This window comes from Vulpes vulpes, chromosome 3, assembly GCF_048418805.1.
Source record: "Vulpes vulpes isolate BD-2025 chromosome 3, VulVul3, whole genome shotgun sequence".
NCBI lineage: Eukaryota > Metazoa > Chordata > Mammalia > Carnivora > Canidae > Vulpes > Vulpes vulpes.
In genome coordinates, this window is record NC_132782.1 from 61,129,712 (window position 1) to 61,146,324 (window position 16,613).

The 16,613-nt window shown below is 39.3% G+C and overlaps 1 protein-coding gene across 1 annotated transcript in view; it reads left to right on the forward strand.

Annotated features, from left to right (window-relative positions):
• The window catches only part of LOC140598055 (ankyrin repeat domain-containing protein 26-like), a 160,585-nt gene that overhangs the window by 126,297 nt on the left and 17,675 nt on the right, over nt 1-16,613 (forward strand). The window contains exon 30 of the mRNA XM_072751268.1: nt 7,306-7,438. Within this exon, the coding sequence (XP_072607369.1) occupies nt 7,306-7,438 (133 nt within the window). The remainder of the gene's footprint in view (nt 1-7,305; nt 7,439-16,613) is intronic.

Sequence of the window (16,613 nt, forward strand, 5' to 3'; positions counted from 1 at the left end):
TACCCCATCCACCCAATCCCTTCCCCTCCAGCAACCCACAGTTTGTTTTCTAGTATTGAGTGACTTATGGTTTGTGTCCCTTTCTGATTTCATCTTGTTTTACTTTTCCTTCCCTTCCCCTATGCTACTCTGTTTTGTTTCTTAAATTCCACATATGAGTGAAATCGTATGATAATTTTCTTTCTCCAATTGACATATTTTGCTTAACATTATCCCGTCTGGTTCCATCGCATCATTGCAAATGGCAAGAATTCATTTTTCTTTTTTATAAATGTTATATATTTATTCATGAGAGGCACACACACACACACACACACACACACACACACAGTGAGAGATAGAGAGGCAGAGACGTAGGCAAGAGGGAGGAGAAGCAGGCTCAATGCAGAGAGCCCGATGTGGAACTCAATCCTGGGATTCCGGGATCATGCCCTGAGCCAAAGGCCAACTCTCAGCCACTGAGCCACTCAGGGGTCCCAAGATTTCATTATTTATTGGCTGAGTAATATTCTGTTCTCTCACCTCCCTCCCTCTCTCTCTCTGTCTAATAAATAAATATGATTACTTATTTATTTATATCTACATCACATCTTCTTTATGCATACCTCTTTCAAAGAACATCCATACCTCTCAGGTTGGCTATTGAGGATATTACTGGTATAAACATATGGGTGCAGGTGCCCCTTCGGATCCCGACCAAAGAGATCTTTGGGATTCATACCTTCTAGTGCAATTTCTGGGTTTTGCATAGGTAGCTCCTTTTTCAACTCTTTGAGGAACCTCTGCGACTGATTTCCAGAGTAGCTGCACCAGGTTGTATTCCCACCAACATCATAAGAGGATCCCCCTTTCTCTGCATTCCCGCCAACACCTGTCATTTCCAGACTTGCTAATTTTGGCCATTATGAAAGGCGTGAGGGGGAAACTCACCGTGGTTTTGATTTGTATTTCTCTGGTGCCAGCTGATGTTGAGCATGTTTTCATGTGTCTGTTGGCCATATGTATGTCTTCTTTGGAGACATGTCCTTTCATTTCTTCTGCCCATTTCTTCATTGGGTTATCTTTCTTTGGGTGTTGACTTTGAATTAGCTCTTTATAGACTTTGCATACCAGCCTTTTATCTGATAAGGCATTTGCAAACACCTTCTCCCATTCTGTCAGTTGTCTTTTGGTTTTGTCAACTGTTTCCTTGCTGTGTAAAAGCTTTTTATCTTGATGAAGTCCCAGTAGGTCATTTTGGCATCTGGTGACATGTCTAGCAAGAAGTTGCTGCAGCCAAAGTCACAGAGGTTGCTGGCTGTGTTGTCCTCTAGGATTTTGATGGATTCCTATCTCACATTTGGGTGTTTCATCCATTTTGAGTCTATTTTTGTGTATAGTGTAAGAAAATGGTCCAGTTTTATTCTTCTACATGTGGTGGTCTGATTTTCCCACACCATTTGTTGAAGAGACCACTTTGTCTCCATTGGATTTTCTTTCCAGTATTGTTGAAGAGGAGTTGACCATAGAGTTGAGGGTCTACTTCTGGATTTTCTCTTCTGGGCCATTGATTGACATGTCTGCTTCTGTGCCAGGACCATACTGTCCTGTTGATCACAGCTTTGCAATAGAGCTTGAAGACTGGCTTCTAATGTCACCAGCTTTGGCTATGTTTTTCAACATACCTTTGGCTATTCAGGGTCCTCTAAGGTTCCAAACAAATTTTAGTATTATTTACTCCAGCTGTATGCAAAGAAGTTGGGGGCAGCCCAGGTGGCTCAGCGGTATAACTCTGCCTTCAATCCAGGGTGTGATCCGGGAGACCCGGGATCAAGTGCCACGTTGGGCTCCCTGCATGGAGCCTGCTTCTCCCTCTACCTGTGTCTCTGCCTCTGTGTGTGTGTGTGTGTGTGTGTGTCTAATGAATAAATAAATAAAAAAATCTTGAAAAAGAAAGAAAAGAAGTTAGCAGTACTTTGATAGAGATTGCATTGAATGTAGAGATTGCTCGAGCTTGCATAGACATTTTAACAATATTTGTTCTTCCAATCCATGAACATGGAATGATTTCAGTTCTTTATGTCTTTCTCAATTTCTTTCCAGAATGTCCTGTCGTCTTCAGAGTACAGATCCTTGTCTCTTTGGGTGGGTTTATTAGGAGGTATCTTATGGTGTTTAGTGCAATGGTAAATGGAATCGACTCCTCAGTTTCTCTTTCTTCCATCTCATTGTTAGTGTATAGAAATGCAACTGATTTCTGTGCATGGATTTCCTATCCTGCTGCTTTGCTGAATTCAGGAAAGGGTCCTAGCAATGTTGGGGTGGCATCTTTTGGGTTTTCCACATAGGATATCATGTCCTCTGAGAAAAGTGAGAGTTTGAGTTCTTTTCTGATTCAGACGCCTTATTATTTCTTTTTGTTGTCTAATTGCTGAGGCTATGTCGAACAACACTGGTTGTCCAGAGAGTGGACCTCCCTGTCGTGTTCCTGACCTTAGTGGCAAAGCTCTCAGTTTTTCCCCATTAAGAATGGCATCGGGTGTGGGCTTTTCGTACATGGCTTTTATGATATTGAGATATGCCCCCCCCTCCCTGCACTGCAAAGAGTATTGATCCTGAAAGGGTGCTGCACTTTGTCAACTGCTTTTTCTGCATCTGTTGAGAGGATCCTATGTTTCTTATCCTTTCTTTTATTACTGTAGTGTATCACATTGGTTCATCTGTGGATGTCGAATCACCCTTGCAGCCCAGGCATAAAACCCACTTGGCCATGGTGAATAATCCTTTAATGTACTGTTGAATCCTCCCAGCCAGTGTCTTGGTGAGAATTTTGGCATCCGTGTTCATCAGGGATATGGGAGTGTAATTCTCCTTTTGGGTGGGGTCTTGGTCTGGTTTTGCGATCAGAGTAATGCTGGCCTCACAGAGAACACTGGAAGGTTTCCCTTCCATTACTAATTTTTATAAACAGCTCCGAAGAATAGATTAATTCTTCCTGGAATGTGTGGTAGAATTCTCCTGGGAAGCCACCTGGTCCTGGACTCTTGTTTGTTGGCAGATATTTGATGACTGCTCCCATTTCCTTGCTGGTTATGGGTCTGTTCAGGTTTCCTGTGTCTTCCTGTTTCAGTTTTGATAGGAAGGGATCCATTTCTTCCAGATTGCTTAGTTTGTTGGCATATAGTTGCTCAGAATGTGTTCTTAGAGTTGTCTGTATTTCTCTGGTGCTGGTCGTGATCTGTCTTCTTTCATTCATGATCTTATTTCTTTGGGTCCGTTCTCTTTTTGATATGTCTGGCCAGGGGTTTATTGATCTTATTCTGTCAAAGAACCAGCTCCTGATTTCATTGATGTGTTCTACTGTTCCTTTGGTTTCTATTTCATTGATTTCTGCTCTGATCCTTATGAATTCTCTTCTCCTGCTGGTTTTAGGTTTTATCTTCTGTTCTTTTCCAGCTCCTTTAGGTGTAAGGTAAGCTTGTGTACGTAGGACCTTTCTCGTTTCTTGAGAAAGACTTGTATTGCTATATACTTCCTTCTTAGGATGACCTTTGCTACATCCCAGATGTTCTGAGCAGTTGTGTTTCCATTTTCATTCATTTCTATGAGGTTTTTCAAACTGTGCTTTTATTCCCTGGCTTGATTCTTTAACCTCCGTGTATTTGAATTCTTTCCAAATTTCCTCTTGTGATTAAGTTCCAGTTTCAAAGCATTGTGGTCTGAAAGTATGCAGGGAATGATCCCAATCTTTTGGTATCAGTTGAGACCTCATTGATGACCCAGTACGTGATCTAGTGTGGAACATGTTCCATGTGCACCCGAGAAGAATGTGTATTCTGTTGCTGTAGGATGGAATGCTCTGAAGTTATCTGTGAAGTCCATTTTGTGCAGTGTGTCATTCAAAGCCCTTGTGCCCTTGTGGATCTTCTGCTTAGATGATCTGGCCGTTACAGTGAGTGGTGTGTTAAAGTGCCTACTATTATTGTATGACTATCAATGTGTTCCTTTAATTTTGATATTAATTGGTTCATAAGGGAGGCCTGGGTGGCTCAGTCGGTTAAGCCCTTGCCTTTGGTCAGGTCATGTTCTCAGGGTCCTAGGATCAAGCCCTCATCAGGCTCCCTGTTCAGTGGGGAGTCTGCTTCTGTTCTCTCTCTGTGTCAAATAAATAAATAAATAAACAAATAAATAAATAAATAAATAAATGAAATCTTAACAGAAAACTGGTTTATATCGTTGGCTGCTCCTACTTTAGAGGCATTAAAACTTAAAATTGTTCAATTTTCTCTTTGGATAGACCCTTTAATTATGGCATAGTGTCTTTCTTCATCTCTTAATGCAGTCTTTGGTTTAAAATACAACTTTTCTGATATCAGGATTGCCACTCCACAGTTTTTTTTTTTAATGTCCTTTAATATGATAAAATGGTTTTCTACCCCCTCACCTTCAATCTGGTGTTGACTTTGTGTCTAAAATGAGTCTCTTACACATAGCATATCGATGGGTCTTGTTTTTTGTTTTTTTTTTTTTAATCCCCTGGGATACCCTGTGTGTTTTGGTTGGGGCATTTGGCTTGTTTACATTCAGAGTAACGATTGAAAGATATGGATGTAGTGCCATTGTATTACGTGTAAAGTCCGTGTTTTGGTGTGCTGTGTCTGTTCCTTTCTGGTCTGTGTTACTTTTGGGCTGTTTGGTTAAAGGTTCCCCTTTACCACTTCTTGCAGGGCTGTTTTAGGGATCACAAATTCTTTTAGTTTCTGTTTGTCCTGGAAGCTTTTTATCTCCCCTTGTATTTTGAATGAGAACCTTGCTGGATAAAATTCTTGGCTGTAGATTCTTCTCATTGAGCACCCTGGGTATATCATGTCAGTTCTCTCTGGCCTGCTAGGTCTCTTTGGATAGATCGGCTGCCAGTTGAATATTTCTCTCCTTCTTGGTTCAGGGCCTCGTGTTCCAAGCTGCTTTCAGGATTTTCTCTTAGTGTCTGAAAGTTGCAAGCTTTGCTATTATATGTTGAGATATTGACCTGTTTTTTATTGATTTTGAGGAAGGTTCTCTGTGCCTCCTGGCACGTGAGTGCCTGTTTATTTCCCCAGATGAGGGACGATCTCTGCTATAATTTGCTCAAATATGCCTTCTGCCCCCTCCTTCCCCTCATTTTCTGGGATCCCCATTATTCTAACATTGTTTTGCTGTGTGGTAAGACTCATCTCTCAAATTCTCCTGTCATAGTCCAGTGGTTGTTTCTCTCGCATTTCCTCAGCTTCTTTATTCTCCATTGTTTTGTCTTCTATATCACTACTTCTCTGTGAAGCCTCATTTATCCTAGCAGTTAGAACCTTCATTTTTTATTGCATCTCACTAGGATTAGCCTTTTTTTATCTCAACTTGATTAGATATCAGTTGTTTTATTTCTCCAGAAAGGCATTCTTTAGTGTCCTCTGTGTGTCTTTTAAGCCCAGCTATTATCTTGATGGTCATTATTCTGAACTCTCACTCCAGCCTCTTCCTTCTATCCATGCTGATTAGGTTCCGGGCAGTCAGTACTACCTCTCGTTCTCTTTGTGGCGGTGAGTTTTTCCATCTTGTCATTCTGTCCAGAGAAGAAGAGATGAGTGAGAGAACAGAATAGAAAAATATCAAGTATGACCCCAGATAAATATATGCTAAACAAACCAGAAGAGACCCGAAGCCAATTTCAAGGTTAACAAAGGAGATAATAGAATTAGAGAGATCAAGAGACCAGAGCAGTACACTGGATCCTATGTGTATTTTGGTGTGTTTGAGAGGAAATTGCATCCCCAAATGGTTAAGAGGAAACCTTGTATATATACAAAAATAAAATTAAATACAAGGAAATTCTAGAATGTAAGTGTAAAAATGGAAATTAAAAGTCAAAATAAAAAGGATATTATGGGGGATCCATGAGTGGCGCAGCGGTTTAGCACCTGCCTTTGGCCCAGGGCACAATCCTGGAGACCCGGGATCAAATCCCACATCCGGCTCCCGGTGCATGGAGCCTGCTTCTCCCTCTGCCTATGTCTCTGCCTCTCTCTCTCTCTCTCTCTCTCTCTCTGTGACCATCATGAATAAAAAAAAAAGGATATTATCACCCAGTTGAACAAAACCAAGCAATATACCATATCCTATGTATATTTTGGTCTGTTTGTTAGAGAAATATATCCCAAAGGAAAAACAAGCAGGACTTACATGTATATAGAAATAAAATTAAGTACGGTGAAATAATAGAATGTAACTCTGAAGGTGAAAGTTAACCAAGACTTGCAGAAAGTGGTCACGTTTCTATTTGTAGAAATGCTGCAATTCTTTCCTTAGATCTCTGGTTGATTTCACAGGTGTTCAGAATGATTTGAAAGCTCTCTGGCTGAATTTCTGGGATCAGACAAAACTATGTTCTCCTCTTGCTCTGCCATCTCTGACTCAAGTGGCTTACATTTTCTTCCTGCATTTTCTAGTTATAAAATATATCATTCATACAAAAATATATGTCTGACTTAATGAAGAATAAAATGAACAATTTCACTACTCAGACTTTTAAAAAAGTCTTTCCGATGTCTCTGAAGCACCCACCTGGCTTCCTTTCTGCTTATTTGCTGAGTATTTAAGTGTTGCTCTGATCCGCCAAAACTTTTCTGTCATTTAACTTTGTTTCTCTGCATTGTTTGGCATCCTTCACTTTCCTAAGAGTGTACTAGCCAAGGTATTAGATTTTTGTTTAAAACAGTCTCATAGGCCATCATCATACATTCTCTCTCTGCTGATTTCCTTTCTTCTAAAGCTCTGCCTCTTCCTTCTTCCTCTGAATTCAAACTTTATAAATATTTTTCTTTCCTGTTTCTCTTTCTGTTTTGAATGATCTCCTTTGATGTTTTTTGTCTGTATTTTCTTTCCTTCTTGTAGACTGGTAGGTGGGTACCAAAATGTATTTTTGTGTCTTTATAAAACATTAATAGATGAGGATGCTTTTCTTCCTCACCATGGATTACTAGCCTCTACTACCTAATAATAGATTAATTTTTATATTCACATACTGAAAATAGATATTAATAATAACTTACAAGAACTCTTAATATAGTTACCCTGTTAACTCTTTAACTGCCATATGTGTCATAAAAATCTTTTCCATATTTTTTTACTTAGCAATGTAATTTAGTTGGTATTCTCTCAAACAATGAGAGATTGGAACAAATGAGATATCATAATTATAGATTTGTTTATGTGATAGAACATATTATCTATTTAAATAAGTATTAAATATTTCTTCTTAAAGGACCTGACTTACTCATTCTATACCTTCTGCAGGCTTAAGAACCTCTTAAACATGGCAAGAAGGATGTTATTAAGTAAATATGAAAATGGAGAGCTTCCATTCTATGGAGATTTAAAAACCAGTCAAACGGATGTGGATATTCAGATTAATATGCTAAAACAGAAGGTAATTTTTAATTAGTTTTGGGACTCTAAAATCATTGGGAGGGATCCCTGGGTGGCGCAGCAGTTTGGTGCCTGCCTTTGGCCCAGGGCGCGATCCTGGAGACCCAGGATCGAATCCCACGTCAGGCTCCCGGTACATGGAGCCTGCTTCTCCCTCTGCCTGTGTCTCTGCCTCTCTCTCTCTCTCTCTCTCTCTCTCTCTCTCTCTCTGTGGGTGTGTGTGACTATCATAAATAAATAAATAAAAATAAAATAAAATAAAATAAAATAAAATAAAATAAAATCATTGGGAAAAAAATCCCTCTGTGCTTTGAGCAGTAAAATACAGATTTTCCTACTAATCTTACATACTTGATATATATTTTTGGTGATAACTTTATTGAGATATAATGAACATACGATGCATATTCAAAGACTACCACAATCCATTTTAGAACATTTTGTCACCATAAAAATAAACCCTATGCCCTTTAACTGTCACCTCATGTTGGTTTCCCCCTCCCTATTCTTCTTAGCCATAGGTAGTCACCATTCTAGTCTCTGTCTCTATCGATTTGCTGCTGATTTTGGACAGGTCATCTCAATGGAATCACCAAATATTTGATCCTTTGTGACTGCCTTCTTTGGTTTAGCATGTTTTTAGATTTATTTTGTGCCATGTGTCAGAACTTTGTTTTTTTTTTAATTTCTGAATAATATCCCACCATATGGACAGCCCACATTTTATTTATGTATTTATCATTTGGTGGACGTTTGAGCTGTTACACTTTTTGGCTGTTGTTAATAATGCTGTTGTGAATACGCATGTACAAGCTTTTGTGTGAACATTTCACTTCTCTTGGGTATATACTTATAAATGGAATTGTTAGTTCATATGTTAAAGGACCTTTTTGGTTTAAACATTTTTGGTTTAAACCTTTTGAGGAACTGCCAGACTATTTTCCAAACTGGCTGCACCATTTTACATTTATGTCACCAGTGTTTGAGGATTCTCATTTTCCCTGATTCTTGTCAATGTTTGTCATTATCTGTTGTTTTTGTTATAGCTATCCTATTGGGTGTAAAATGACGCGTTGTAGGGGTATTTTCATTTGTTTCAAATTTTTATTTGAATTCTCGTTAGTTGACATATCATGTAATATTGGTGTCAGGAGTAGAATTTAGTGATTCCTCACTTAAATACCCAGTGCTCATCAGTACAAGTGCCTTCCTTAATACCCATCACTCATCTAGCCCCCCCGCCCACCTCGACAGCAACACTTAGTTTATTCTCTATGGTTGAGATTCTCTTATGGTTTCCCTCTCTTTCTCTCCTTTTTTTCCACCTTCCCCTATGTTCATCTGTTGTTGTTGTTGTTTTTCTTGATTCCACATAGGAGTGAAATCATATGGTATTTGTCTTTCTCTGACTTATTTCACTTAGCATAATACACTTGTTGAGTTCCATCTGTCTTGTGGTTTTAATTTGCATATTTCTTAGAACTAGTGATGTTGAGCATCTCACCTTTATATGTGGTCATTATTCATTTCTATATCTTGCTTAAAGAACTAACCATTTCTTTTGCCCATTTTCATATTGGACTATCTTTTCATTATTGTAAGAGTTCTATCTATATCCTAACTACAGCCCCCTTATCAGGGATATGATTTTCAAATATTTTATTCATCACCTTGCCTTTTCACTTTTTCTTGATGGTTACATTTGAAGCATAGAAGCTTTTATTTTTTTAGATTTTGATGAAATCCTTAATCTGTTTCTGTCTTTTGATGCCATATTTAAGAAACTGTTGCCAAATGCAATCACCAACATACACACCTGTTTTTTTCTATGAGTTTTATAATTTTAGCTCTTAATATTTCATGTTAAGTTTGTACATACGTTGTGAGGTAGAGGTCTAATTTTATTACTTTGTGCGTGGATATCCATTTGTCTCAGTACCATTTGTTAAAAAGACTATTCTTATTCCATTTGAGTGTCTCGACACCCTTGTTGAAAATCAATCCACCGTAATTTGAGAGTTTGTTTTTAGATTCTCAATTCTAATACATTGACCTATATGTTTATCCTTATGCCACTACCAAATCAGATTTTATGAGAATTCTTTCCTAGTCCTCTTGCAAATTGCCACTCATTTATATTACAATTATGTAATAAGTCAATGTAGTAGAACCTAACTTTACTCCTGTAAAGACTTATACTTTTTGAAGGAGCCTTTTGCCAGCTTATGCCTTGCTGACTACCTGACACAATGAGAAGCCAGACTCAAAAAGATAGAGTCCCGTTTCTCTTCTCCAGTAATACCTGTAGTTTCTCACTCAGTGCCTCCCGCATCCATTTCCGTCAAATCTTGGTTGTAGGATCCACTGTCTACTATGTACTTCGTTGTGTTTTATTAACTTGTTATAATGCATAGACTCACCCATAGATTTCACCATCTAGGATATAAAGGATTAACTCTGGGTTATCAGCCTTCCTGTTTGGAAGTCTTGCTGATACATCATCTTAAAGTTCACAATTAGATACTCTTTTGACCTGGTTCTTGTGCATACAAGACTGGCGCCGATCCCGTTCTTGGCACAGATCGTACATTCTTGGAAAACAGAGTTGCCTGTATCCATCTTCTTTTACTGAAATAGAAAGATGTGCATAGCTGTACTTTGATAGGTCAATACATAATTAATGGAATAAACATTTCATTACATTATGTCAAGAATACACCTGTAAAATATCCTGTTGCATTTAATTGAATTATCAGGGAAGCCCGGGTGCCTCAGTGGTTTAGCACTGCCTTCAGCCCAGGGTGTGATCCTGGAGACCCAGGATTGAGTCCCACATCAAGCTCCTTTCAAGGAGCCTGCTTCTCTCGCTGCCTGTGTCTCTGCCTCTGTCTCTCTGTGTGTGTCTCTCATGAATGAATAAATTAAAAATTTTTTTAAATAATCAAATTATCAGAGACAAATAGTAGGCAAGCAATTTGAATCACAAAAAAATTTCAAAGTGAACCTGTATGATATGGAGAAGCATTCTAGTACGATATAAAGATGAGATAGTCTTACTTACCTCCCCTGAAAAATAAGCTTGCAGTAAGATAAAGGAGAAATTATATTTAATTTAAGTGTGCCAAAGGACAATACATTTGTTTCGCTAATGAAAAGATTAGAAATTATTCCATAACGTTCTCCTTATTTCATCACTGATGAAGGGAGAATGAAGATTATTGATTCAAAAGCACTCGATGCTGCCTCTTTCTTTCAGAATTGCAGTTAATTGAATTCAGATAAAAGGTTCCGTTTTGCTTATTAAACTTTTACTAGTTGTTCAGCTGTTATACTTCAAATCACGTGTCTCTCTGCTTGCCAGTCGTTTTTCTCCCCTAACTTGAGGGGAAATTTAAAAGAGGAGTTCTTGCCTAGTTTCAATAATTTGTAATTGAAGGGATTCTTTAGAAAAATGTCTTAGAGAAAGGAAGATGGTGGCAGGGGAGGAGGAGTCTAGACTCACCTCGTCCCACGAATACAACTAGATACCTATCAACTCATCCTACATACCCCAGAAATCTACCTGAATACTGACAGAATGAAGGTCACAATTAAAGAGAGAGAAGAGGCCACTTCAAAGAAAGTCAGAAGTACAGAGACATAGTTTAGAAGAGAAAGAGATCCTATCTGCAGCAGATGGGAGGGAGTAGTGGCCCCAGCGAAGGGCAGGAGAGAAGAATACATGGGAATGCACATAGCTGCTGGCTTGGAAAAGGAGAGTGGCTGAATTTCCTGAGTTCTTGCAACTACGGGGGGCTTAAAGCCTGGAATTTTAAAGGTTATTGGGCTTGGCTGCGGTAGAATCTGTAGGGCACTATACTTGGAGAGAGGCACACAGCATGGAACCAGCTGGCTGGTGCCATTTCCCTCCCCTGGCCCTGAGCACAAACACAGAGCCACCTGTGGGAATCAGTGCCACTCTGACACCACCTGCCTAACTTGCTTACACCAGCCACCACCCGTTTGCACTCCAGGGGAACTGCCCTTTTCAATCATGCTTGCCTCAGTTCCAGCACAGCAAGCCCTTCCCCCAGAAGACCAGTACAAACCCCTGCAGACACCATGTGTCCCGACCAGAGTTTTGCAGGGTCTCAGTTCTAGTGGAGTGTGACAGGTCTCATTTCGCAAGCTAGTTAAACCCTGCTAGATTCAGGCCAAGTACCAAACACTGCCCGCAGCAGATACTGAGAGCCTATCTCTCAGATGACTGGCCTGAGGGATAGAGGAGCCAGAACCCAGTAGCAGAGTGCATTCCCCACACCCTTCAGACCCTCCCTGAAGCACCAGTCCCTGGGCACTACGGGACCATTTTCAGTGGTCCATTACTTTCAGGAACAAGTGACATAACTGGCTTTTCTAACCCAGAGAAACTGTCAGAGACCTAGACAAAATGAGAAGACAGAGGAATTTATCTCAAATGAAAGAACAGGATAATGCCACAGGGCCAGAGATCTAAGTGAGAGAGAGAGAGAAATAACGTGCCTGGTGGAGGATTTAAAGCAGTGACCATAAGGATGTTCAGTGGACTTGAGTAATAATGGAAGACATCAGTGAGACCCTTACAACAGAGATAGAAGAGTTAAAAAAGAATCTGAGATGAAGAGTGCAATAAATGAAATTAGAATACAGATCTGGAATATTCTCTAGACTAGATCATACATTAGGCCACAAAACAGGCCTTAGGAAGTACAAAGATTGAAGCCCTACCATGCACCGTTCCTGACCACAATACTATGAAACTAGAAGTGGACTACAAAAAACCGTCTGAAAAGACCACAAATACATGGAGGTGAAATAAGATCGTACTATCAATGTGTGGGCCAACCAGAAAATAAATGAAGAAATTTCAAAATACATGGAAACAAATGAAAATGAAAACACAATTGTCCAAAACCTTTGAGATGCAGCCAAAGTGACTCTAAGAGGGAAGTATATATAGCAACACAGGCCTACCTCAAGAAGCAAAAACAAAATCTCAACACAACCTGACCTTACACCTAAAGAAGCTAGAAAAAGAACAACAAATGAAACCTAAAGCCAGCAGAAGGAAGGAGATGATAAAAATTAGAGGAAAAATAGGGGTCCTGGGTGGCTGAGTTGGTTAACTGGCCAACTCTTTGATTTTCGCTAGGGTCACGTCCTCAGGGTCCTGGGATTGAGGCCTGCTTCAGCCTCCAACCTCAGTCTACTGGAGGATTCTCTCTCTCCCTTTTCCTTTGCCCCTCCCCCCTGCCCCAATAAATAAATCTTTAAAAAAACATTAGAGTGGAAATAAATGATATAGAAACTAAACACAAATAAAAATAGAACAGATCAACAGTAGCTGGTTCTTTGAAAAATTTAATAAAATTGATAAGGCTCTAGCCATAGTTCTCAAAAAGAAAAGGGAAAGGACCCAAATAAAATCACACATGACAGAGGAGAATAACCAACACTGCAGAAATCCAAACAATTATAAAAGAATATTAGGAAAAATATATGTCAACAAATTGGACAACCTAGAAGAAATGGATAAGTTCCTAGAAACATATAAATTACCAAAACTGAAGCAGGAAGGAAGTAGAACAGAACGCTAACCAGCCAAGAAATTGAATCACTCCTCCAAAAACCTGGAACAAACGCAAGTCCAGGACCAGATGGCTTCAGAGGCAAATTCTACCAAGCCTTTAAAGAAAGAGTTAGTATGCGTTCTTCTCAAACTGTCCCAAAAAAAAAAAACAGAAGAGGAAGGAAAACTTCCAAATTCATTTGATGAGGCCAGCATTACCCTGATACCAAGACCAGATAAAGACACCACAAAGAGAATTACAGGCCAATTTTTAGTGCAAAAATCCTTAACAAAATAGTAGCAAACTGAATCTAACAATACATTAAGAAAATCACCGCCATGATCAAATGGGATTTATTCCTGGGTTACACGGGTGATTCAGTATCTGCAAATCAATCAGTGTGATGCACCATATTAATAAAAGAAAGGAGAATCATCATAATTTCCATAGATGTAGGAAAAGCGTTTGATGAAGTACAATATCCATGCATGATAAAAACCCTCCACAAAGTAGGTTTAAGAGGGAACATAGCTCAACATAATAAAGGGAATATATGAAAAAATGCACAGATAATATCCTCCTAAATGGGGAAAAACCAAGAGAAAAAGTTCATGTCTGGTGTTGTTGATGCTGGCTGTTGCCTAGATTTATAGTTAGGGCAGGCAGCCAAAATGCTTACACTGGCACACCTGGACTCTCTTTGTGGCCTGAGCCTCCTCACAAGAGGAGGGGCTAAATTCCAAGTAAGCAGGCTGAGATACAGAACAGGGCAGAAGCTGTGTTGCCTTTCGTAGCCTAGCCTTGGATTACACACAACATCACATTGACCATATTCTGTTCGTTAGTAGCAAGTCACTAAGGTTAGCCCACAGTCTTTTTGTTTTGTTTTGTTTTGTTATAGTGGAATACTGGAATACCTATGAACACATGAAGAATGCAATTTTTAGTGTAATTTACCCACCGGCCACAGTGTTCTATATTCCTTTCACATGAAAAATGCACTCACCTCCTCCCAGTACCTCCGACAAATCTCAGTTATCATGGCATCGGGTTCAGGATGGAGTCCAAGATCTTGCCATCTTAATCAGATGCAGCGGGGATAAGGTGCCAGGGTTATGTTGTCTAAATTTTAGTCCCTTGAGTGCAGGTTCTCTCAATAGGAATGAAGACTTGAGAATTAAAGAGAACAGTTCTCTACTATTGAAAACACAACATTCTGGTAACTTGCTAAAGACTCTTCCATTCAGAAAGAAGATGGAAATCACACTAGTCCATAGCAGGTTTGAGATGCAGCCTGATGCATGTGTCCATTTTTCAGTCAGACTCAGTCTGAAACCATGGAAATTCTTCTCCATGGCTCTTTGCTGTCTATCGTCTCTGAGCTCTTGGTTCTGTCCTTCAAGAAATGACCTGTGTTTGCAGCTATGTTTTCAGCCTGCTGCCTCCCTGTGGGGACTTCTAAGACCCAAAGGCCTATTTTCAGTCTGTGCTATCTAGGTCTCTTTTAGTCCAAGCTTGCAAACAGTGTTTTTGATGCTATAATTTTCTTAACTTCTTGAGTTTTTCTGTGAAAATCAGTGGATTGATTTTATGTCAGTAGAAAAGCCACTCTCCTGGGTCTTTTTGAGATAAACTTTTCAACTGGCCTCTCCTATGAAGCTCATACTCCTAAGATCCTTAAATAAATTTGAGGCATACCTGAAATCCTTCTGAGGCCTTAACAAAAGGTTTTATAATCTTGGCTTCATCCATAGGCCATGTTTTCCCAGATTTGCTCTTGACCCAGAATGCATTTCTTTATTTTAGCATTATTTGACATTTCAGCATATGGAAAGGGTACAAATGTGGAAAAAATATTTGCACCCAGTTAGTCCGGGTCTTTCATACTGCATAGACCTTGTTTAGTTTATCTTTTGTGTCCCGTTTTACTTTCAAGTGGTTTGTGGCGCGAGTTCCTTTTCCGCTAGTGTCATTTTCTTCACTTGCCTGGAACCTTTGCTGTCAGCCTCTTCAAGGGCCATCAGGTTTCCATTAACAGTCTGTTAGAAGCCCTTTTGGTTTTCATTCTTACTCTCCCCTACATCCTTTCCGTTACTACCTACCTCTCAGTTCAAAGGAGGTTCAGGTTTAAATATTTTAATGGCAGCACCCCATGTTTAATATCAGTACCTGTGCCAGTTATTTATTGTGGCATAATAAACCACCTCAAAACCTAGTTGCTCAAAACAGCATTTATTTGGTTCACAAGTGTTTAGTTTAGGCAAAGCCGAGTAAAGCCAACTCATTTCTTCTTCATTTGGTGTCAGCTGAGATGACTGGAAGCTGGGGACTAGAATCATCTAAAATCATGTTCATGCAAATGTTTGGCTGTTGAGGCTGGCTTTTGGCAAGGATGTTAGCTGGGTCAGTCTCAGCTGAAATGTCTACATGAAGACACACCAGGTGGCCTGGGCTTCCCCACAGCAGCTAGATTCTAAGGGTTAATTTCCCTAGAAGAAGAATGTCAATGGAAGCTATATCACATTTTTTAACCTAGCCTTAAAAAATCATGCAGCAGTTCTGCCGAATTCTATTCACTGGAAACCAATTACTAAGGTCAGCACATTTTAAGGGGTGAGATTATCATGGGAGAAGTGTCAAAGAATTTATAAAACCACCACATCCACTTACCCTGTCTTATCAGTCATATCCAGAAGAAAGAAGTTCTTCCCAACTCATCATCACTGAAACCCTGTCAGGTTTTTCGGTGGTGGTTTTTGGTGCTTAGTATGTTCCCTTGTTTTGTGGGAAGTAACAGAGTATTATAAGATAATACTATTCAATTAGGTGGGGGTTTTCTTGTTGTTGTTGTTCAAAAGCATATGGTTCATCTCACTTATACTGAGAGGTGTGGTTTCTTAATCCTGAGAATCATTTCTCCTGGGAATGCAATTCAAATTAATGGAAATCATTTGTAATTCAGAAAAAGGCTTGTGGCTTAGAATCAGTATTTATAGATTCAATAATTAGAGTCTTATTTTCAAAGTCTTCTCTTAGGAAGCATTTATTGGTTCAGACCTACATAAGTCAATATGATATTACTAAAACTTTTTAAAAATTAATGGGAGTATTCATTGGGACACTCGAGTGGCTCAGTGGTTTGCGTATCTGTCTTTGGTTCAGGGCATGATCCTAGGGCCTTGGGATCGAGTCCTTCATTGGGCTCCCTGTGGAGCTTGTCCCTCTGCCTATATCTCTGCCTCTCTCTATGTGTCTCATGAATAAATAATTTTTAAAAATTATGGTGTGTTAGGATGGGGGAAGGGGCCAGAGACTTTCTTTTCTTTTTTAAAATTTTATTTGAATTCAATTTGCCTATATAAGAGACTTTATACTAAGAGGTGACTTACAGTTATTTTATGGAGGAAAGATCTGAAGCAGTCATAGAAAAATAAAAGCATAAAATGAAGTACAAATGTTGTATGGCAAAGACAATGAGAGCAGAGATCTTTTTTTAGTAACTCCTAGTGGTTTTAACTTTGCTCTTAATTTTCGAAGTGCTTCAGGGTTCCACATTCTAAGACTACTACAATATAGATTATATTTTAT